Consider the following 25,079-nt stretch of genomic DNA (forward strand, 5'->3'; position numbering starts at 1 on the left):
ATTGAATGACTAATAATCTGAGGAGTTTTTATTTGCATTTCGTCATTTGTTTGTCTTTTCCTCACTAATTACTAAAGTAATTTTTCAAGTTTTTCAGGAAACACAAAATACACAGGCCGTTGTTTTAAGGGGTAGAATCAAAGGATCTGATCAACTAAATTGGTTTTACCAAAGGTGGCCGGCATCATGAGAGGTTTAATAAAAAAAAAAGTCAGTTTTGTTGAATATTTTAGGAAAATGAAAAAATGATAAACATTTCTCCCTGTTGTAGAGGACCTGTCACTGTTGGGCTGGACTCTGCAGCTGCTCCAGAGGCAAGTTCCTCTGAGGTAAACATGGCTGGAGGGGGAAAGCCCCTTATTATTGTGCTCCGGATGACGTCCCTCACTCTTCCAGTGTTTACAGTGGAAATTAGTGCCAACATCCAGCAAGCAGGTGCTTCCTCAAAAAAAAAAATTAAATTAAATTAAAAATTAAAAAAATACTCAGCTCTTTTCCCAAAAGATTTAAGGATTAAAAATGAATCTCATCAAGTTCAACTTTTAGATTTAAAATTTTTATTGTTGCAGAATCAAATTGTTTACTTATAAAACAATTACAGGTTAATTTCCTTCCTCTGTTATCAGAGTTACTCTGAGCTTGTTGCTGACAGATTTTACCTGTGTGAACCTGAGGTCTAACCCAGCCAACTTCATAATACTCCAACACTCATCGTTTTATTTTTAACTTTTTCTTACTAGTTTACTTTGTAAACCCCAGAAGAATGAAGTTCATTCTGTCCTCCTCTGCTCAGATCCATGTTGAATGTGTCACCTGTTTAAGTTGTTCTCTCTGTTTGTCTGTGACAGGTGGGCCTCAGGACCCTCACAACCTGAACACACTGAAGCAGAAAACTTAACATGAAGTTTGGATTTTGGTCATGTGGGATCACAATGCAAACGCTGAAACAAAGATTTTTTTACACATTTGGATTATTTGTTGTGTGTCTACTTATTTTACCTTTTCATTACTTTATAATAAATCAAATCCCTTGCACCAGACAAAAAACAGAGTTATCATTTCATGTTTTAGAACCAAATTAATAAATTCACTGATTATTTTTATGCCCCCATCTAACAAAAACTTTAAATTTCTTTTTATCTCCAAATTTATTGTTTCAGTGTGTATTACATGCATCAATTCTCAGCTCCTATAAGCAAAAAATAGAATATCATTCAGTTTAGAAGTTAATCTGTCAGTTTACTGTTGAAGATCAACTCTTAATTGGGTCATTTGTAGCAGCTTGAATCTATTTCAAATAAATAATTAGCCTCTATTTGCTGATTTTGATGTTCTTACCGTGAGCTGGAAGAGGCATAAAGTCGTTTTGATCTTGTTTTGAGACTGATTTACTAAACAAGAACTGATTGTGTAAGAATAATAATCTTGTTTTCAGAATGTGTAAGATTATTTGACTTGTTAGTCTGAAAATTTGACTCAAATTAAGTCAAAATTTTCTGCCAATGGAGTAAGAAAATTTTACTTGGTAAGATTCTTGAAATACCTGATTTGACTCAATTTTTTCTTATTTCAATATTTCTTACTCCATTGGCAGAATTTTTTTTACTTAATTTGAGTCAAATTTTCAGGCTAACAAGACAAATAATCTTACACATTCTGAAAACAAGATTATTATTCTTACACAATCAGTTCTTGTTTAGTAAATCAGTCTCAAAACAAGATCAAAAAGACTTTTTGNATCTTACACATTCTGAAAACAAGATTATTATTCTTACACAATCAGTTCTTGTTTAGTAAATCAGTCTCAAAACAAGATCAAAAAGACTTTTTGGCTGGGTATAAGATTTTAAAACTTGGTTAGGTGGACATTTTTTGCAGTGCAGATGAGAAGTAAACAATATGAACCATAACTGCTCATATTTTCACAGCCGGTGGTTCAATGTGTCGCTGTGGTACACCTATAGTGATGCTGACATGATTTTTTTTTTCATCAAAGACTGGTGCGTTTAGCCATTTTTTTAATTTAAATGTGACTAATTGTTTCATTCTTTGAGCTTCTCTAGTCCTGCTGCCCTTCAGTCAAAATGATCCACAAGATTTTGACCCAAAGGTTGTTTTTTTCTGCTTTCTGTTTAATTTCTGAAGACATTTTGCTTCTCGCCAAAGGAGTCTTCTTAATTCAAACTGAAAAGTGCAAAACGGCTTTTTATTTCTAAGCTCACTTCACACATAAACCACTCTCCATCCCCGCTCTCCAGAGGGTCGTTTTACTGTCCTGGTCTACAGCGAGATGTTTTGATTATAAGCACGAGAGTATAAAATGACATGAAATCTGTCTGAAGAGTCAAAGCTGCAATATGCTGTGTGTGCTGGAATGTTGAAACTTTAAACCTCCTTCTCTGTTTCACGCTGCTCCGTCTTGGTTGACAAAGATGTTTCGTTGCTCCTCGAAAGTGATTCTCAAAAATAACGCTACGAGAGCAGACAAACATCAAACCCACAGCAAATAAGGAGGAGGAGCGGGCGGCCCACGCAGCTCGTCGAGACGCCGGGTTTTGCTTGTGTTGAGCAGTCAATCACAGTGACACCAATTATCTGTGTCACATGACCACAGGAGACAGTAAAGGAAAACGCGAGAAGGGCATATACATCAACCCTGACTGGAGGTTCTGTGAGGAAAGACAAAGGAAGAATTCCTCAGAGTCGCCACACTCCACCTTCTTTAAGATGCCTAATAATAATGTTTGGGATATCTCCTGAAACAATGCATGCTTCTCCAGAATTCATTACAGACTTGTGATATTTGTAGCATTATTTCATCATAACAGTCAAACTGTTCCATTTTGTCGCATATTATCTACAGCTATTCTATCTCTGCTGCAGTTCTATAGAAGTGATCAGAGACATTAGTTCCCACAGTGTGACTTTACTGTTTTATTTTCAGAGACATTATGTGAAAGACATTCAGTAAAAGTATTAATTACAGAGAATGGTGTCTTTTCTGTCAGAGAAGCACAACTGAAAAGCCTTAAATACAGAACAAAGCTGTCTATGATACACTGAATCAGTGATGGAGCTCTGCTATAACATGGTTATCTGAGTATTTTCTCAATTACCCAAAGATAGCTAAAAAAGGTACTTTTATAATATTGTTAAAGTATTTAGATTACATAAAATATGGTCAGACTCATTCCTGAATCTAGAAAAATAGAGCAACAACAACGGTGTGAATGCACCGCAGATATTTGAAGAAAAACTACAGCATTTGCCACATATAAGTCCGTCTTCTGACAATCACATTATTGCATCAGTTCTACATAAAGTTTATGATTTGTACCATTTCCTGTTCATGGGTACAGATTCACTAAAGAGTTGTTGAGACTCAAACTGCAATTAAAAATTATGCAAATCTACATACAATATGTGCATTCAAGTATTTCCAATCATTTTGTTATATAGTGTTTGACCAGCTGTGCAGATGCACCATTTAAACGTGACAAATGCTTTTAGTTCTTGTTTAATAGAAACTAACAGTTCTTACTGATCATCAAGCAGAATTTACGTTTTTCAGACCATCTCTCCTGTTTGCAGTTCTTCAAAGAAAAAGTTCTGCAATTGCTTCAAAACAACCCAAATAACTTGCAGAAATAGTAACAAAGTATATTTACTTCGTTACAGTACATAAGTAATTTCTAATTTTACCAAGTATTTTTTTAAATCTGAACTTTTACTTTTGTTTTGCTACGTTAAAAACATAAAAATGATACTTTTACTTCTTTACTTTGAAATAAAACATTGTTACACGTTACAAATTTAAATGTGATGGAACTCATAATGAAAACAGTTATTCGTGAACTCTAAAAAAAATGAAGTGTTGAATTTACTCAACCAAGTTAAGTCAGTTGGTTCCACTAAACTGAGATGAGCAAAATGAGCAAAATAAAATGTGTACATTTTCTTTACATTTATTCAACTTAAGCTGGTAATGTAAATTCAACTCTCTTTGTAGAGTGTGTATAAAAGTACTTTTACTTTCTTGATTATTGTGAGCAGTTTTATGACTTTTACTTCAGTAGCTTTCTTATCAGTCAAATATATTTTTACCAAAGTCGTTTTAGGTTAAGGTATTTTTACTTTACTTGGTTATTTTTTTCAAGTACTTTATACGCCTCTTTTCTCTTCCTTCTTTGTCAGATTTATAGTCAACTCTTTTTCAAACCCTTTGACTCAAGGCTTATATCTTCTTCTTGGCTATTTATTTCAGTCTCTGAATCTTCTACATCAGCGTAAGCTCCGTCCTCTGATTCATCTCTCTGTTTCTTCAACCCATCCAGTGGCATTAACATGGTTTCTTTAGCTAATTTGGTTAATTCATCCGAAACGTCTGCTTTGCTTATGATAAAAGGCTGCTGTCCACGTTCAGTTTCTTCTTCTTCTTCTTCAGTCTGATCTGAATCTTCCTCTGCTTCATCTCCTCCATCGGCTGAAGCTCCCTGGTTTCCACTCCAGTCTTCGTTGAGCATCTCCTCGTCCTCCTTTTCAGATTCTTCCGCGTTTTCCTCGTCATCGTTGAGGCTTCTGTTTTTCTGACACTCATCGCCCTTATGTTTGATTTGGTCCATTGCAAATTTCCTCACAGCATCCACATCGTCGTCTGCTTTAACTGTTGATTCTTCTCTTCCAAATTTAACTTCGGTTTCTTCCTTTTCAGCCTCTGCTTCAAATTCTTTTTCATCGCCACTTTTTGTAATCTTGTTGTCTTCTTCTGGTTCTTTTGACTCCTTTGTTTCCTGATCTTCAGTCTCACTTTCTTTTGATTCACTTTCATCATCAGATTCCTCTCCGGGTGTTTCACCCTCTTCTGCTTCCTCACTTTTAGATGCTTCTTCACTTTGTTCCTCTTCTTCTTCCTGTAAGTCTTCTGTGTTTTTTTCTGACGATTCTTTCTCATCTTCAGCTACTTCACTTTCATTTTCATCTGTAGCTTCTTGTACGGTCTCACCTCCAGTCTTCCGTTCTGAATCCTCTTCTCCTGAGTCGTTTTTAACCAACGTATCAGTTCCGTCACAGATATCTTGTTTTTCTTCATCTGTTTCTTCCTCCACAGCCTCAGTGGTTTCAATGCTGGCTTTTTCTCTCATCTTCCTCATAATCTCTTTGTCTTCTGCTTTCTCATCTTCCTCCGATACGTCTTTGCCAGATTCACCTTCAGTTGTCTCTGCGTCAGTTCCCTCTTCTTCGTTTTCATTTTCACTGATAACATCTAGATCAGGTTTTTTTGCTATAGCCGGTTTATCTTCGAAGTTAGCCAGTTCTTCGTCGGCAGACTTGTCCTCTGATTCGTGCTGACTCGTGGTTGTCAAAGTGGTTACTTCTGCATGTTCGTCTTCCATTGTGGTTTCTTCTTCTACAGCCTGCTTATCTTCAGGGTCATTTTCAGCCTGCTCAGACAGTGCACTAGTCACGACATCCTCCTCATTCGTCGTGGACTTTCTACCCTCTGCAGAATCAGCTTCACTGGTTTCTTCATCACCATCCGTTGCTTCTTCTTTCTCTGTCTCATCTGAGATTCCATCTTCATCCTTTGATTCACCTTCCTGTGAGACGGCAGTCTCATCATCCACAGCCATGTCATCGTTAGTCGTTGCTTCTTCGCTTGACTCTTCTGACGATTCATCAGCTGTGTCTGAATCAATAGTTTTAGTATCGGGAAGCTTTTCTACATTTGTGACTTCTTCAGACTTTGATGCATCTTCCTCAGATTCATGCTCACTTGCAGCTGCTACAGAGGTCTCTGGTGCTTCAGTCTCGTCTTCTGAAGAACGTTCTTCAGCAGAGTTTTCGCTGGCCGTACCAGTTTCTTCTCCTGCATCAGAGTTTCCCACTTCCACAGCTTCCTCATCATCAGATTCGCGAACAGTGCTGGATGCTACAGAAGCATCTTCATCTTTGGCCATTTCATTCTTTGATTCATCCTCTTCTGAGACCACGGTCTGGTTCTCTACAGCGTTCTCTCTGGCTGTTGTCATTTCATCTGGTGTTTCTGATGAGTCGTCAACACTGGTGGAGTCTTTTCCACTGGGACAAGTTGCTTCTTCTTCACTTTCTTCAAAAATCTTTTCTTTTTCAGATGTCTCCTCTACTACAAATTCATCTTCAGTTGGTTCTTCGGCTAACTCACTTGATAGGTTGTGACTTGTGGCATCCTTCTCGTCTTTAGGTCGAGTGGCATCTATATCATCTACTATGCCATTTTCACTGCCAGTCTTCTCCTCAGCTGCAGTGTCAGATTCCAGATCTGTCACTGCAGTCCGCTCTACAACCTTGTCTGTCTCAGATGCAGGCTCACCGGCGACTACCACCACTTCTTCGTCTTCTGCTGTGGTTGCATGAGATGTTGTTTCCAGGATATTCTCTTCACTTGAGATGTCATCATTTGTTCCTTCGTTCTCTTCTACACTGGATTTACATTCAGTTGTTGCCACATCAACCTCCGCTGCAGCGTCTTTATCTTCAGCTGTGGTAACTTCAGCTTCCCCCTCTTCAGATTCACCATCAGTTTGCCTTTCTGCAGCTATTTCGTTCTTGTTTTCGGCTTCTTCTGCTGCTTCTTTTACCTTTTTGTCATTAATAGCTGTGTCATCTTTTTCAGAATGCATCACTGATTGTGTCATTCCTTTCCTCCAAGGAATTATCCATAATGCTGGCATCAGTTTTTTCTTTACTGTGTCATCTGATGTCTTTTCTTCAGCTGTGGTTGTGACAGCGCTTTCACTTTCTGTCCTCTCATCCTCTGTTTTGTCAATTTCGTCATCTAGACTATCATTATCCACAAGATTTGGTGCACTTTCACTTTTAGGTGGTTGTGCACAAGCAGAACTATTTGTTTTCTTCAGCAGGTCTTTTTTGAAACTACTGTCCATGACAATGGGAGCTGTACTTCTAACTATTGCTGCAAGATCCAGATTTGGAGTCATCTCCTCCTTTATGCATGTTTCACATGGACAGCCTTCTTCAATGTTGTCATTGCGTTGGTCGCTGTAAGACGTCCCTGCTGCAGAGTCGTCACTTTTTTCTGCCTGTGAATCCATGGACTGTTGCAGCCGGATCTTCCTCCTCTGTCGTCTCTCCTCTGATTTCATTGGTGAAACTCCAGACGCCGCTTCTTTGGGTGGTCTCGGTAAACCCGCTTGGATTTGAATCCTCCTCACCTCTCTGTCGATGCTCGTTTGGATTCTTCTCTGAATCTCTGTTTTATGTTGGTTTATTATCACGTCAAGCTGATCCCTGTCTTCCAAATTCAGTCGAACTTTGAACTCTTGCATTGCATTGGTATAATGAGTCATGAACTGGTTTTCTATTTTAGTTAGTAAAGTTAGCACCCAAACAGGATCAAGATCTTGAGACTGTATTTGGTCTAGTTTTTGGCTGAAGGTGGGGCTTTGAGAGTTGGTGTCTTCTTGACTTTCTGATTCATCTTCTGGACGTTTTTGACCATTACTGCTGGAATCTGCTGATGTTTTGTCTGAGGACGATGGCGTTTCAGGTGGTTCTCTTGGACTGTCATTGCTTCTGATGGTTTCGTCCGTTCCTGGGTCTTCGTGCTCTTGTTTTTCTTCTCCTCTTTCCGATTGCCATTGAATCTTTGTTTCGTCTCGTGCTTGCAAACCATTCAAATCATTACTGCTTTTCACTCCATCACTGCTCTTCCCAGAACCTGTGGAGCCACTGTTGACGTCCACACCAGAGGATGATGTGTGGTTATACTCTTCATCCACAGAGCGGTGTTCATTTTTGTTTTGCACGTGTTCAATCACTGGGGGTTCGGAAAGCCAAAGTGACTGGAGGATTCCCATAAGCTCTTGGTACCTTTTATCCTTTTCATTTGCATTTTTAGGGTCATGGTCTATCAACTGTAGTTTCACAAGACAATCCAAAAGGCCTTTAGCTGAGGTACTTAGCTTACGTCCATAAACTGGAGAGATTTCTGGTAAACTGTTGCATCTATCAAGTTTAGGATTTAAAAGCACTTTCATAACTTGTATGGATGAGTTGATCATTTTTGAACCAGCTTCCCTCTGAGTGCTGGAACTATCTTCATGTGTTGCCTCTGCACTTGTTTGGCACTCATTGCTATGGACAACATTCATCATGTTTTCGTCACCTTTTATTTTATTTTCTGTCTCAGTCTCTATAATCTCACTATCCTCTGCTCTATCAACTTCTTCTGCTTCAGCGTGACTTTTTAGTTCATCACAGTCTTCATTAAGTTCCTCTAAGTTGTATATGTCTCCCTCTTCAGGTAATCCTTTAAGCCATTCGTTTACCACCTCAGTAGGGGAGGAATTAGGCAGGATGGAAGTGACCAGCTCAAAGTCATCAGCATCTTTGTTCTTTTGACTTATTTTACAGCTTTTGTCACTTTTATTGGTGACACTTCCTTCATTGTCTTCAGCTTCCAGCTGACCGTTTGCTATCCTCTTTGAAACATTTGACTCTTCAGGAGCAGAAGTCCCACAAATCTCTTTGATTATGTCTGAACTGGACACAGTTTGTGACAAGTCACTTTCACTTGACTCTGCGTGACAAATTACTTTCGCTTTCTGTGCACTTTGGGAGGCTGTGGAGTTTTCAACAGCAACCTCTGTTCTTGTTTCTTCTGTACTTTTTCCTCTTGACTTGTTTGTGTTCAAACTTTCTTTATCAGATGTATTTTCTTTGCCTTTCTTATGCAAACTGTTTGCATTCTCATTGCTCACAACTTTCCTCGCACCTTTGGATGCAATGCTGGCTGTGGAGATGTCTGTCCTTTTGGATTTTTTAGTTTTAACGGACAGATGTGAGCGCACACTTAAAGAACTTTGTGACTTTTCATCGCCTTTCTTTCCCTGAATCTCAGATGTCTTTGACTTCTTTGAATGTGCTGAAGCCTTGGACTTGGTTGACGTGGTCGTAGGTGATCTATCTTCACTCTCTTCTACTGTCACAGCAGGCACATCAGATAGATTAGATATTGCTGACACGGGACTAATTGTTCTTTCCTCCATATAAGTAGTTATTTCTTCAGCTGGAACATCAAGCACTTTCGATTTCTTAGATATTTCTGAAATACTTGATTGTACTGATGTGACACTTGGTGTTTTCTCTTGGCTTGATAATTCTTCAGGATGTGGTTCATGAACTTTTGAAACTGTATTTGTTGGTGTCTGTGGTTGGGTTTCATTTTCAGACCTATCTGACACAAGACTTTCTTCTCTCTCTACTTCAGCAGGCAAGTTGCCTTTTGGTCCAGTTGATTTCACAGATTTAGCTGAGTGTGAAGATTTAGCTGACAGTGATTTTGCTGATTTAGCTGACAAGGTACTTGGCGCTCTCTCTGAAGTTTTCATTTGCTCGCTCACATCTTCAGCAGCACAAGTGTGAGATTTAGAGGATCTATCAGATGCGTCAGACAAACTTGTTTTAAATGATGTGCAGCTTGCAGCTCTGTCCTCTGCTGTTTCTTCATTGCAGCCCTTGTCGGCTGCAGCGTTTGGGCATTTGGAGTCCTTTGATTTAGCTGACATATTTGACTTGATCGTTTGAGTGCTCTCAGGTCTTTCTTCGTGATCAAACTCTAATGCACTTTCTTCTGTTGGAGTAGCAGAAACTTTGGACCTTTTAGATTTTGCAGATTTTCTTGACTTTGCAGACACAGCACTCTCTGGTCGGCTCTGAATGCCTCTGTCATCATTTCCCCCCTCTGGAGTGTTAGTTGAAGAAAGAATCTGAGTCGAAGCATTTGACTTTGTTCTGGTGAGGTTCTCTTCAGCTGCAAAATTGATCGAATTTTTTGACCTATTCGATCTTGAAGAAATATTTGTCTTGACTGAATATATTGACATTGAGCTCACTGATTCATTTTCAATATCTTCTTCAGTTTTTTCTTCATTGTAATTTTCAGCACAGGGCTCACAGGGAACACCAGAAACTTTGGATTTCTGGGACAATGTAGAAACTGTCGACTTTGCTGATCTAGAAGACATATTGCTTGGACTTTTGTCTTCATGTTCCTCATCACCACAGATGTCTTCATTTGCTTTTAACTTAGTAGATGCTGTAGAAGTAGTAGACTTTGTTGTTTTGGCTGATAGTGCACTGTTGGTTCTTTCTCGCACTTTGTTTGCATCATCGTCCATCTCAGGAATGTTGGAGGTTGATCTAGACTGAGCTGAAACATCTGTTTTGACTGATCTAGCTGAAGTTTGTGACTTTGCTGATTTAGCACTCTGTGGTCGGTCTGCAGACTTTGATGATCCCTCGGAAACATGAGATTGGACAGATTTAGCTGACATGCTGCTAGGTGTGCTGTTCTCACTTTGCCTTGTGTTATTTCTGTCATCAGTAATCTCGGAGCCTTCTTTAGCGGGACATGGTGATCTGTCTGTCTGAGGTGACGCTAAACTTACTTCCCTCTCTTCAACAGTTCTTACATCAGAGTTGTTAAAAGCGTCCTCCACAGGAACTCCTTCAGAAGCTGTAGAAACGTTTGACTTAGGTGATGTCTCTGATTCAGCTGATAGACTGCTTGGAGACCTGACAGTACGGTTCTCATCATTCGGTCCTGCTGTCTGAGTAGATTTACCTGAAATCCCAGAGTTGGTAGATTTTACAGACACAACACTGCGTGTCCTTGTTTCATTCTCACTGTCTGCCTCATCAGGAAGAGCAGCAGGTTTTCCAGACTGCATATCAGAAACATTTGTTTTCACTGAAACGGCTGAAGACTTAACACTTGAAGCTCTCTCTGCAGACTTTACAGAAATTTCCGACACAGTTGATTGAACTGATTTGGTTGACCTATTTGACACCACTGACTGGGGTGACATTAGCCTCTCTTCTATCTCTTCTTCAGCTGTTTTTTTCTCTTGACTGTTTACCCCACCCTCCAAGCAAACTTCAGAACGTTTTTTCCTTTCAGACACTGAAGAAACATTCGACACAGTTGACATTTCGGATCTGACTGACAAATTACTTGAAGCTCGTTCTATGTGATCTTCTTCACCAGTTAGGTTTTTCTCTGTTGGATCATCCAGTTTTTCGGATTTTTTTGATTTGACAGAACTTTTTGACTCAACAGTTTTGGCTGAAAGTGCACTCTGTGCTCTCTCGTGTGTTTCTTCTGCAGGATTTTGACCTGAACAGGCTTCAGAAACACTCGATTTGACTGATTTTACTGAAGCACGTGACTTTGCTGATTTCGTTGATAAAGCACTTTGTGTTTTCTCGGCAGATTTGATGGATATTTCTGAAACAGAAGACTGGACAGATTTAGTTGACAGGCTGCTTGGTGGTCTTTCTTCGTGGTCTTTATCATTCTCTTCATTAGTAGCCTTTGAGTCATCTTCAAATGAAGCATTAGTTGCAGAATTTGATTTATTTGTTCTTACTGAAATATTTGAATCAACTGATTGGGAGGACGTTGGTCTCAAATTATTGTCTTCACTCTCTCCACCAGGTGTGCCGAGCTCATCCTCCAAACAAACGGCAACAACCTTTGATCTCTTAGATGCTTGAGAAACATTTGTCTTTGTTGATTCTTTTGATCTCCTGGACATATTACTTGGAACTCTCTCCACATGTTCCTCGTGGTTAGATCTGTTTTCATCAGCTGGATCTTCACATTTTTCAGACTGTACAGGTTTGTCTGATAACCCGCTCTGAGGTCTCCCCTGAGTTTCACCTGGTGTTTGAGCAGTTGTGAGAATCTGAACATCAGCCATGTTTGTTTTAACAGATCGTGTTGAAGCACTCGACTTAACTGAGGAAGCACTCTGTGGTCGGTCTGCAGAAACATGTGAGTGCATTGTCCTGGCAGATGTGCTGCTTGGTGGTCTTTCCTCAGCTTGCTCTGTGTCTTTCTTAGAGTTTGTCTCCTGTAGAGCAACAGTGGAGCCTTTTGACCTGGTAGATCTTGCAGAATTAGTGGATTCAATTGTTTTTGCTGACATGGCGCTATGAACTCTTTCTTGAATTTTCTCATCATCGTTTCGTTCATCAGAATTCGTTTTTGAACAAACTTTTGAAGCATTTGATTTGGTAGATTTACATGATTTTGCTGATTTAGCTGAGAGAGCACTTGATGCTCTATCTGAATGTGATTCCACTGATGTCCTGCTCGTTGCTCTGTTTTCATTTTTCACTTCCTCGTTTTCTGCACACAGGATCTCGGTCCTTTCGGCAGCAGGTTTAGGAGCAGAACGGTTTGACCTTGTTGAGACAGTTGACTTATCTGACAGTTCAGACACTGAGCTCACTGATCTCCCAGTCTCTCCTTCAGGAACAGTTTCCTCTGAAGCATCATTGTGGACGTCAGTGGAAACACATTTCCCACAAGTATTTGACATGAAGGTTTCATCAGAAACAGTTGATGTGTTGCTCAGGGCTCCTTCACTCTGTTCGGTGAGACGTTCAACAGAATTGTCACTTTGCTTTAATGGATTGGATTTTGCTGAAGCATTTGAAAATGTTGATTTGACTGACAGGTTTGACTTCACTGACATTACACTAGGTCCTCTCTCCTCATCATTTGATTCTTTATCTGATTTGTCACATTTTGACTGACTTGATCTAACTGATATGTTTGATTTGACAGATTTATCTGACATGCAGCTTGATCTATTATTAGTTTTCTGTTGATCATCTCCTTCACACATTTTGGAAGTGTCTGGTGTTTCCTCAACTCCATCATTGTAACTTAACATGTTCGACTTGTCAGACCTGACCGACATGACTGACAAAGTGCTCTGTTCACTCTCTCCTCCATTACTTACATTGTCTGAAATGTGAGCACTTTCTGTAACTGTAACCTCAGATCTCGACTTTCTAGACCTGTTTGATTTTTCTGATTTTGCACTCTGTGCTCTCGCTTCAGATTCATTCTCATTTTCTTCCACTTCCACCGAGTGCTGACTGCTTTCCTCTTCAGATGTCTCACATGATATTTGTTTTAATTCAGCAGACACGTTCGACAAAGCGGACATCACGCTCGGTGTCCTCGACTCAAAATCGTCCTCGGTTTTGTTTTCGCTTGCAGCGCAAGATCTTCTTGACCCTTTTGATCTTACAGAGGCTTTGGATTTTGACGACACAGCACTTAAGGCTCTTTCCGCTTCTTCATCCTCCTCTGAGTTGATTTTTTCAGCTGTTGCATTGGACCTCATAGGTTTCACAGCCACGCTGCAAGATTGCCTCTCTTGTGTTTCTTTATTATTGCCTGTTTGTGTTTGTTCAGGTGCATCTTTTGAAATGTCAGAACTGCATTTTGTCGAGGCATTTGAATGAACTGACATGACACTTTTGGATTCCCTCTCATCTTCTTTGCACTCAGTGTTCTTTGTTTTCTCAGATTTGTTAGATCTGTTTGATTTGACAGACATGGAACTGGCCTGATCTCTTTCTATGTCACCTTCTGATTCAGCTTTGATTTGCCCCTTTGTTTCATCCAGAGGATCTGGAGACACACCACAGTAACAGGCATGGGAGGGTTTGGAGGTTTTCAATTTTCTTGAGTGTCTTGAAGTGTTTGATATTTTATCTTTGGAGCCAGTTGGTGGATGTGGAATGGGTGACCCTGTATCCAACATTCTACCTACAGCAGCCTCTTTTGTTTCAGGGCTGCTATTCAGAGAAACCGTATCCTTGCTGTCATCATTCTGATTTTCCTCATCACCTAATATCTGAGAAGTGCAACTCACAGACTCCTCTTGTTCTGGTTCCTGAGCAGTTTTGACGTCAAGCTCAACATCTGTGCGGTCACGTGAACCAGCAGTCTCCATGTTATTTAGTTTGGACTTTGGTGAGCAAGTCTCACTCCGGACAGTGCAAAGCTCCATCGTCTCTGCTGCCTCAGTTCTCTGCGTTACACAAGTCTCTTTCTCTACTATGCCCTCTGTGAGTTCTCCACTCGATCTAGACACAGTCTGTCTTTCGACAACAGTTTTTCTAGACACCACTGTGAGTGAGGATGCACTGGAGCTTGAGGTCAGAATGCAGCGGCTTGCGGTGTGCGCCCTTGGTACATTTTTACAGTCGTCGTGATCCTGACTGCCGAGGTGAGCACAGCGAAGCTCCTCTGTGTGTCCCTGATGGCGCTGAGTGAAACAAGCCTCGTCAGCAGAAATGTTTTCAGATTCTGAACAGCTTACATCACAAACTTGTGCAAAACATGGGTTATTGTGTCCTTGGATGTGGTCACTGGTCCCGCCTGTGGTCTTTCTTACTTTCGTGGACCACTGCAGGGTTTGGTCATTTTGTAGTCTGAAGCGTACTTTCATCTCCATTGTCAAACTGCCGTCTTTATTAACGCGGACCAGCTTCTCAATGTCGTCTTCTTGCACGCTGTTGCCAGTGGGTGGGCCGGAACCAACAGCGTCCGGAGAGTCGGTTCCATCTGGTCTGGACTTTTCAGATGACGACTGCTTGGTGGCTCTGCTATCGGGATCCAGATTTGGAGGGTCGCCATTCGTCTTTATAGAGAGTCCTTGGTTCAGCCATAAAAAAAGACAAATATGAGAAAGAAGTGTCATGTTTTGAAACTATCATGATTGAAAACAACATTTAAAGCTTTTTTCCCCCAATGGACCTATTTAAAATCTTAAAAAGACTATGGCTTTGGCATAACTTTTCATGTACTGGATCAATGAAGGTTCACAAAAAAGACTTTCCTCCTTACTTTCATCGGTGTGTCCAGAGGAGCGTAACTTGGCGCTCAGCTTTGGGAGCTTGTTGCTGAATGTTTTCTGAAAGTTCTCAATGACTGACGGGTGAGAAGGTTCCCGTCCAACACAGACGAGAACACCTGGGCACTGCAGAAGACTCTGAACACTGTCAATCTGATAGAAGAAAAAGTGTCATCAGTTTGCCAGTTAATACTCTAATTTTATCTCACGACATTCAGCAAATAATAAATTATTCATTGGCAATGAATTATCTAATACAGAGAAACAAACTGTTTTGTCCTCATGAGGAAAGAGCAGTTTGTAACTTAGTGCTCTGATTTATGTTTTGACATTTTATTCAGAAATAATTAGTCATGAGAAATTGTTTTACAAGTTGCCTTTATGTTTACTTTTTACAAAATCAGAACTCTAATAAAACAGGGTGACAGAAAATCTGCAATGTTGCCTTTAATTGTTTTGACATCTTTCAACACAGCTGCAAACAAGAACAATATGGGTTCATACAATAAATCAGTGACTACTTACTTGTGAATAAATACTCTTCAAAGTTGTAGAATCTGATTTAAAATGACCCTTTTTAACTTGTTAACTTTATTTCCCAGTGTGCTTTTTGATATTGATTTCTGCCACCTATTTTTTTTATTGACAACTAATTTTGTGAAAATAGACACTGAAATATTGAGTGCATGTTTTTTTTCTGCTTGTGTACAGTCAGTTTTGATGACAGTGCAGTTTTTACATTTTAAATTTGGTGTCGGGAGCGGCAGATGAATGGCTTCATCTGGGGTCACACAAAGCCCAGATGAAGATAATTAATTGCCACAGCAGAAGACACATTTCTGAAACACCTCTGGTATCAGAGCAGGGGAGTTTCAACATTGACCTGTTTCTCTTCTCTCAAAAATAGCTCTGATTTGACCAAGATTAATGGGGTTTCTGAGAAAAATCCACAGTCTGAAAGTGTGTGTGTGTGAAGGAATATCCCAATTTCACTCTCATATTCTCACTATAAATATGTATCCCAGTTGGATAATTAAAGGCTACTTATTTCAAAATAAATATATTCTGAAAAGCGTTTGTCCTTTAAATTATACTTAAACTTAGAGTTACAGCTGACACCATCAGCTGTCCGTATGCATCTTGTTTAACAGTGTTATATTCAGTAGAACGTGACCATTTATATTTAAGAGAATTTTTGTTTTTTCACAAAGACTTTGACAACAGAAGGAAAAGTTGACTTCTTTTCAAACAGATATGGAGCACCAAGTGTAAAATAGAATGTTAAAAAAATCATTAAAACATTTTCATTATTTAGCTGACTTTCTGAATGTAACTTAGTTCAGAAATTTCCACTCACATTTTATTGTTCTTTGGCTCACTGTTCTTCCATTTTGCTAATATTTACTAAATTATCATTTTAAATGTAATGTGTGAATGTTAAATCCTAAATCTAAATATAAATCTTAAATGTGGCTAAATGTTAAAGTTTATTTTTAAGTATTTCATAATGCAATGCAGCCTTTGGCCTTGGTGGCAGCTTCTGACATCATCATAATGCAACAAAAACAAATGCTAATGCTGCTAACACTGCTAATGCTTCGTTACAAAACATGAAACTTGCAGTTGCGTGCGATGACCAAGCTGCACTTCAAACTGCCAAACCACATATACATTTTTTTTCAATGAACATATTTTGAGTTTAGATTTTAGCCATTTTCAGCAGTGTTAGCATTTGCTTTTGTCGCCGGATGATGATGTCATAACAAGAGCAGAGCACCCACAGCAAAGGCTATTTTCCATTCCGAAATACTTAATCAACATTCAACCACATTAACTTTTACATTTAGATTTACACATTCATATTTAGGATTTATTATTTAGACATAACATTTAACATTTAGTGCAAATTAGCTAAATGTAAGAGCAGTGAGCTTAATGATAGTGGAAAAAATTTTTAACTAAGATTTTAAAGTCAGAACGTGTGCTAAATAATGAAAATGTGTTAGTGACAGTAAACATTTTATTTTACTCTTGGCGTCTCATGTTTGGAATTATAAATTATAATTTTTTTATCTAATAAATTTTTCATCAAATGTAAAACTAACATTTTTATCACACAATTTACTCTGTTCTGTGTAATGTGGCTATTATGTTTATCATGTGAGAAATGCTACCATTTGCTATGAACACTTGAAAATAATGTAATATTTCATATAGTTTTAAAAATGTGAACAATGTCAAGTTGAAATTATTTGGGTTTTTTTTTTTTTATCTGTAACCGGCGGTCCTGCTTATACGCTCTCTAAGCCACCAATGAGAGACAAAACTTTTAAACCAAACATTTTAGCACTTTTTCAAAGGCAGCTCATTGCCTATTTTAAAGGTACTGTAAGTTTTCGATTTGATCAATCTTTCATTAAAACTAAATGCAACTTTGAGAACAAAATCCAACCAAAACAAAGCACCATGTAAAATAAAATCTGCTCACCTTGTGGCCGTCTTGAGTGTACAGTTTCCTGACGTGATAATGCATGAGCTCCGAAACTTCCTCTAAAAACAGAGCGAAGCTGTGCAGACCCCTGCGGCGCAGTACGATGGTTTTCCTGCACGAAGGCTCGCTGTTTTTCACCAGCACCACCTTCTTGTTGAAGCGGTGATGATGACGATGGCATTCGTTGCACGAGTGAGTCTCTTCCGGCCTTCTCAGCTCCCTGAGAGCGCACTGGTGAGGATGACGGTGAGATGATGGGTGGTAGAAAGGCAACAAGTGGGTCTCTGCAGCCTCCAGGGCCTGGGCATGTTCATACTCTGAGCAAAGGAAGCATCCCTCGAACAGGTTGTGATGGGCTGCCATGCCATGGTGGGGGATCCTGGGTAGGTGGGTGGTGTGATGCTGGTGGGAGCCTTCTCCTTCAGCACTGAAGCACTGGAAGTTGTGTTTGTGGCAGGACATTGCGGCTTGTTGTGGTAATTTAAGCTGCCAGCTGAGCGGGAAGCGGATGATGGGTCAGCTGAGATGAACGGGGACAGAAGGTTGTCATGTGTCTCCTGACCAGCTTAAAGAAAGGTGGAGCATAACTCGTCTTCATGACTCCCGTTCACGCAACACTAAAAGAAAGACGGGGAAAATAAGCTGTAAATGGATAAAAAATTGTGTTTTTCTAAAATAGTTTCATTGAAATTAACAATAAAATTGTGGTTGTGCAGATGTACCAACAGAAAAAATGTTTTTTTTATCTTGTGTGATTTACAACAGCCAGTTCATTGCTGAACTTTATTTTTGTTTGAATTTTTCCACGACTGATCATGATTCTTCTACTTTCTTCTAAAGCAGGGGTGTCTGATCCTGGTCTTCATCTTCTTCTTCTTCTTCTTCTTCTTCTTCTTCTGTTTTTATTGGCAGGTGACATCTAACGTTAAGATGTATTATCGCCATCTACTATGCTGGAGTGTGGACCAGAGTATCTCCATTTAATCTAAATTCTCATAAATAGTCCTGTTTCCTTCAAAAAATTAATAACTGCTTTATTTATTTTATGTTTATTTAATATCTTATTTAATTTTAATGTCTCTATATCATATTTCATAATTTCTCTTTTTAGCTTCTCTCTACTTGATGCATACTTTTCACAATGAATTATTACATGTTCTACTGTTTCCATATCCCTACCACACTCACAACTACCTGTTGGATGTTTCCCTATCAAATGTAATGTTTTATTTAATCCGGTATGTCCAATCCTCAATCTTGTCATTACTACTTGTTCTTTTCGKTTTTTTCCAATTATTTCCACATTTCCTACTTTCTTTTGTATATTAAATAAATGACGACCTTTATTTCCTTCCTCCCATAATTGTTGCCATTCAGACTTCTATGTCTTTATGAGCATGTATCCACATAAAACTAACCTTTATTTGAATTTGTGTTATTCTAAATATTACTTCATAAATTTCATATACTAATTCCATACGACTTTCAGATGAACTATTTAAAATGGACATTAATGATGATAATGAATCTGAACGTCTGATCCTGGTCTGTGAGGGTCGCTGTGTTTTAAAGGTTTCTCTGCTCAAACACACCTGATTTGAATAAGGGGGGTTATTACCAGACTTGATGAGGCAATCAAATCACTGAATCAGGTGTGTTTGAGCAAAGACACAAGTAAAACATGCAGGACAGCGGCCCCAAATGACCAGGATTAGATACCTCTGATCTAAAGTCTTCATTAGTACCAAAATAACCTCTGAGATGAGGCTTTACAGCTTGTCTGTGAATAAAAATCCTCCCAAAGAGATAAATTTAGGTCTGTTGGTGTAACTGTGATGATGCTCTTAAAGGTTCTTACAACAGAAGGTGAAAAACAACTGGTTTCATGTTTTTATTTTTAACCCTATGGGTGTATTAACTCTGTTTAGTTTCAGAACAGCTCAAGATTTGTACGTCTCACATCCTGAAGGCCGGGAAATCCTGCCATCCAGACATAACCCTAAAGATAGTTCAGAGTTTTTGATGTGAGGTTCCATGGAGAGATCATGAACAATTAATATCTTGCCTGTTGTAGATATGACAACATTAGTTTGTAAAACTGAGAATGACTGTAACAAGCTAACCACAAGACCGAACAGGGCTAAGACCAGTGTTACAGAAGTGCTAGAGCTACCTGCTACTGCTGTCTATGTTTGCTGTTACAAATAACTTTACAATATTATGTAAATAACTGTGTAAGGCAAAACTGACAATTGACAAAAAGATACTGACAAAACGTATTTATTTATTGTGACCCATCACATCAAACTGAGGACTGAGTCTCATAGTGTAGTGCAATGAATAAAACGTTAAGTGCATTTTGTCATAATGAATAAATAACTTATCTACAGGTCGTTTCAGTGAAATAGCTTAAATATAATCTTAAATAATTATTTTGAAACCCTTGTTTGAGCAGAACAACCTTCGTTTGTTGTCATTTTCCCTGTGAGCTAGCAAAGCTTCTTGTCTTTCCAGCTGGTAAATCCTAATATCCAAATATTTTTTGAAGTTTATTCTTTGAAATAACATTCAAAATTCCTCATTAGAATAAGCTAAAAATAGGATTCAGACCGAAGAATAATAAGTTATCCTGACATGGGAGACAAATCAAGCCATTTCTCTCTAATGATATTAGCATGATCCTGGGATCAAAATGTATTTAAATAGCAGGGATCTGAAAATGTGCTTACAGTAGATCATTTTGACCAAAGTTGACTTAATCCACTGTTTGTTCGTATAAACAGTGTTCACAAGAACATTATAAAATATTGTGATTTGAGATTTTAGAGTTGTTGTTTTCTTAATCTGGTCAGAAATCATTTATATTCCTCCAAACAAATCATTCAAAAAAATATGTACAACAGGTAAGATATTACTTGTTCAAAATCCTAAAAAGGGGTGCTTGTTTGGTTAAATAAAGGTAAAACAATAAATAAATAAATAAATAAATAAATAAATAAATAAATATCACAGACTTGAAAATGTTGAACTATTTATAGAAGATGAGAACTTTTTAAAGATTAGGCCCAATGCTCTTTTTTACTTAAATGTAGAAGAATAACTGCTGCGACTGAAGCAACACAGACAAATAAATACACTCTGCAGTAAAATAGTAGAGCTGATCTACTCCAGGTTTAGCGCATGCTGAAGTCACCTGGGGTTGCACCGATCAGGGACGTTTTGAAGCGGTATACATAGTACACGCATGTTATTTACAGCATGCATTGGCTGGTGTGCAGATCAAACGGTAAATGAAGGCAGGGGTAATGGGGATTTTTCCACAAATAAACCCTCCAAGTGACTTTAAATAACAAGCTTAAGTCTCCACATGGAGTGAAAGTGGGCATTACCTCTGCGATTGTCTCCGCCTCTGACAAAACCGCACAGATTGCCCATTTCTCCCCTGCAAAGAAAAGGAATGCAAAGATTATGTACAAATAGCCCAATTGTCTACAATAAGCACACATTATTGTGACAAAACGCGGCGGTAAAGACAATGCATTGTGACGAGATAGGACGCGAGCCCACCGTGAAATTATGAGCTGGAAATTCTGGAAAAATAGGCCAAGCTTGATTGGCGTTCTTAAAGAACCGCTTTTGCGTTATGATAAAACAGCCAAGAGCTTCCTGTAGCTAAACATGTTGGCAAATAAAAGACATTCATATCTGCAAATGTTTAACATGCTTTTTTTTATTATTATTCCTGAGATGCTTCTATACCCATTTACAGCCAACAAATGTGTTTGTCTTCAATACAGCAAGAATAAATCCGTTATTATGGTCAAATTTAGGAATATGGAAGGAAATTCTGTTTTTGGTCATTCTTTTGGGAGTCTTTTTTTTAATTAAATACGTTTTAATATGGTCATCTCTAACCACACTGACAAGGTGACCTGATATAAATGTTGACTTTATCCTTCTGCATCATGATCCCAGATTATTTTTATAAAATAAAAATAAATATATCATTATTTCTGGATCAAATAAAGGTAATGGAAAAAAAAGAATAAGGATGCATGAAGACTTTAAAATGCCAAGTGTGTGCATGAGTGTAAACTGATGGATTTGATAAAAATATAAAACATTATTGAATAATGCAGTCCTGTTTTGCTAATTGTCTGGTCAAGTTTGCACATGCAGTGTTTTTTTTTAATGGCAGAGACCATCATTTATGATATTAGCCGCTGCTAAACAAATTAAAGGTGTGTTTTGTCTCACTCAATTACAAATGCAAATTCTTTATTCAGCACAAGTAAAAACAACATGAATCCTTGTGTCTTTTGAATAATGCAATACATCCCTGAGGCCATGAATAAAACAAATTATCTATAAAATAAAGTTCTAACAAGCAAACTTGCATCCTGCGCACAAAATGTTATTAATTTCTAAACAATGCAGGGATTGAGCCAAAAACACAGTGTAAATGTATAAATTAAGAAGTATACTCACAGCATCCATATGTATGTAAAAATAGCTCCAAAGATGGATATGTGTAGAAAGAGAACTGTTTCCTTCAAAAGGAAAGAAACAGTTTAAAAGCGTTGAAAAGGGAACCCTGACCAAAAGCTGCTCTGCAGAAACAGGCCTGCTTGCTAATCATCCGTGCGAAGTGCTAATGATAGACTGAAAAGCCTCACTAATCACTCTGAGACTGGACTGAAAGCTGCTGAGGCTTTGGACACATGACTTGGACCTTATGAAGGGAGTTCAGGTCTGTTTTAGACTGAAGCACGTGCTCAGGGACATCTTATGACTCAGCATATTTGTGACACATCATTTCAAAATGAGGATTAAGTCAAATTCGGTCAAAATGACCCAATCACATTTTCAGATTCCTGGCTTTAAAAGCTACATTTTGATACCTGGATCATTCTGATATAAGCTTATCAAGAGATATTAGTCTTATTGGTTACTATAATACATTACTATTTGGTCTGAATCCTTATTTTATGTAAATGTAGAAGGTATTTTTTATGTCAATAAAAAGAGGAAACCTCAAATAGTATTTATATATTAAGATTTCCTAGTTGGAAAGAAACAAAAACATTGCTAGCTCACAGGGAAAAATTCAAAATTTTAAGGCGTTTTTCCTCAAAGTCAGGGTTTTTGTTGCTACTGCTTAAAAATGCTTCAAAAACGTTTTAGGATTATATTAAATTTGGATTATATTAAATTCTTCAAGCTCCTCAAATTTGAGGAGCTTGTAGAATTTAAAATGGCTCAATTTATGTTCAAAGTATCTAAAAAGTTTTTACCTGAGCACATACAGAGCATGTTTTCTGAAAGAGAATGGGGGGTATAACTTAAGGGGTCACTCAAACTTCAAGTTCCGCAATTTCCGAACAACAAGAAAAAGCTTCTGTATTTCAATTAAAGGTGTAAAGTTATGGAACAAGTTAAATGAAGATTTAAAACAAAGCAATAGTTTAATACAATTCAAAAGAAAATACAAGGAGGTCATTTTCAATAGAAATACACATTTGGGTGAGAGAAAGCAATAATGTGTTTATTGCAGATAACTTGGTGTAAGGGTTTGGAAAATGGGAAATGGGAAGCATAAAATGGGAAAATGTATAGGTAAATATTAGTAACTGCTGACTGCCACTTTGACTTTGATTTTTTTTAATGTCAGTAGGACTGTAAAGTTTTCAAGTGTTTAGGGGGTAGGAGTTCATAAGTTCTTACTTCTTCCTATACCCCATTTTGAGCATATGTTAACTGAAACAAAAATCTGTATTTTTTTCTTCTTTTTTCTTTTTTATGCACTTCTTGTTACTGTGCACTATTTTATTTTTATATTGTATCATGTTCGAATAAATTTCATTTCATTTCAAATTTCATTTCAAATTTCAGACAGTTCATTCAAATGATACATTGATAAGGCTTTTGTTCGTTATATTTTGACAAAATGCAATTTTTGCATACGTGTAAATCAAAACCATTCATTTGCATATTTCTCCACATTCCACTTTTGAACTTAATCCTTGTTGCGATGTGATGGTTATTTTCCGCTGAGGCTTGTTTTTGTGCATTTATGTTACATCTGATCAACCAAATTTTTTTGTAATAAATCTTAAACTGTTGGGAAGACTTAATTTCCCTTTTAAATGGTGCCACATTTGTAAGGAACATGCAACTGTGGGATGAGCAGCAGAGCGGAGTATGTGGGATGCACACATGAAAAACTTGCCAGATATCTTTGTTACTTGTTTTCAGCTTCTGGTATCACCAGGTGATGCCAGTCTGGTACCCTCTATAAGATTTATTGCTAAGAAGCATTGATAAAACAAAAAAATGAGTCTGTCAAACATCAATTTGCTTACTTTTTGTGCTAAGTTTATATGTAGTTAGTTTTAAACTGAAAGAATTCTTATACCTGAAAAAAGGTTGTTTTCATACACTTTGAATAAATTTGTAATTTCTGTTCTCAGATTCTAAAGCTAATTTATATGATTTATAATTAATGACGTTGGGTGTTTCTGCAGGATACATTTTTTTTCTTCATGGTGAAGTGCTTTTGTGGTGAAAGAACTGGTACTGAGGCTCTTTTTTTTTTTGGTCTAAAATGTTTTTTAGAAAACAGTGTTGTTCAAAAATGGAAGTCTGAATAATAGCAGAGACCCACTTGGATATTTTCTAAAACTCTCCATACGGTAGTACACAGCACAGGCCTCAGATTCAAAGGCCTTGAGCTCGTTTCAGGAAACCAAAACAAAGCAGCTCAGTCTGTTCCAGGCTGAATCTAAGCAGAGACTCTTGACCTTACAATGTTCCTGTTTACTCCCCTGGAGGTGTTACCTTTTACGTCAGAACGTCACTAACTTTAGATTAGACAGAAAGAATACATCGATAAGAAATAATGATCCAAATGTGTAAAAATGAAATACTGGAGCTAACACTTCTTGAAGCGAGGAATAAAACAGACCATGCACTCCTCAATTCTAGTCCAGGAGTGGAACAAAACATCACTCCACATCGACATATATTCATAATGATTCAATTAAATCAAGGCAAAACAAAATCATCACTCCTTATCGTCATCAAATGCCAGTTATGGATTGATTTATCAATCGCAGACTTGTGAGGTGGATTGTATTCATGATATTTTGTGATGAGAAACATCATATCGTCATCCAATTAAATATATTGTAATGAAGATGCTGATTTACACCCCTATTCTAGAATAGATTATTGCAAATCCATAACTTCAGGATGTGATAGTGCTGTTAAAACACTTAAACTTAATTGTTCTGCTGTTTTATGAACCCAGTTTTGATTCAAGAAGCTTTTCCTGTCCTGATCTTTTAGTTCTCACAGCTAATCAGAAGCACCTCAGTTGATAACTTATAAATTGTGTTTTTTGCTTGTTCAAAAATAACTCTTTGGGGGTTTTCTTGCTAATCTAACCTCTACTCTGGATCTTCCTGTAAAACGTCCTAATCTTACATGTTGTTGCTTGGGAACACTAAATAAAGTGGTGTTGTGTCAAACTGGTAAACCTTTCCTGTCCAAGTCTTATGAGGGGCTCTGACGAAGCTTTTCAAGGACAAAGGAACTGCCATGGGGGGCTGGTGTGTGTGTGTGTGTGTGTGTGGGGGGGGGGGGGGTACCCTTATCAGAGGCTCACAGAGAGAATGCCAACCCCTCCCTGTCGGGAGTTACAAGAAATGATTCGTCATGAGAGCAATGACTCCCACGAAGCCTAGTGGGCTGAGTATTTACTGCACCATCTGTCTCCTGCTCTAAGCAGCTTGATGGGTCATGATGGAGCGGCGTTGAGTCAAGGTGCGCCGACTGATTTAATCCTGAGTCATGGGGCGGGCTAAGAG

The 25,079-nt window shown here is 38.2% G+C and overlaps 1 protein-coding gene across 2 annotated transcripts; it reads right to left on the minus strand.

Moving 5' to 3' along the window:
- Positions 1-4,089: 4,089 nt before the first annotated feature.
- rp1l1b (rp1 like 1b) lies at positions 4,090-21,851 on the minus strand. 2 transcript variants are annotated; one of them, XM_014019487.1, is made up of 5 exons: positions 21,700-21,851; positions 20,601-20,653; positions 17,209-17,828; positions 14,714-14,873; positions 4,090-14,521 (listed from the first exon to the last, which is right to left on the minus strand). In XM_014019487.1, exons 3-5 carry the CDS (start codon positions 17,671-17,673, stop codon positions 4,203-4,205), a joined length of 10,944 nt encoding a protein of 3,647 aa, XP_013874941.1. In that variant the 5' UTR covers positions 17,674-17,828; positions 20,601-20,653; positions 21,700-21,851; the 3' UTR covers positions 4,090-4,202. The 2 variants fall into 2 exon arrangements, with proteins under 2 accessions (XP_013874941.1, XP_013874942.1); XM_014019488.1 differs by lacking the exons at positions 20,601-20,653; positions 21,700-21,851 and having other exon boundaries at positions 17,209-17,854.
- Between the last annotated feature and the right edge of the window lie 3,228 nt (positions 21,852-25,079).

The sequence above is a fragment of the Austrofundulus limnaeus genome, unplaced genomic scaffold (genome assembly GCF_001266775.1).
Source record: "Austrofundulus limnaeus strain Quisiro unplaced genomic scaffold, Austrofundulus_limnaeus-1.0 Scaffold222, whole genome shotgun sequence".
NCBI classification, from domain to species: Eukaryota; Metazoa; Chordata; class Actinopteri; order Cyprinodontiformes; family Rivulidae; genus Austrofundulus; species Austrofundulus limnaeus.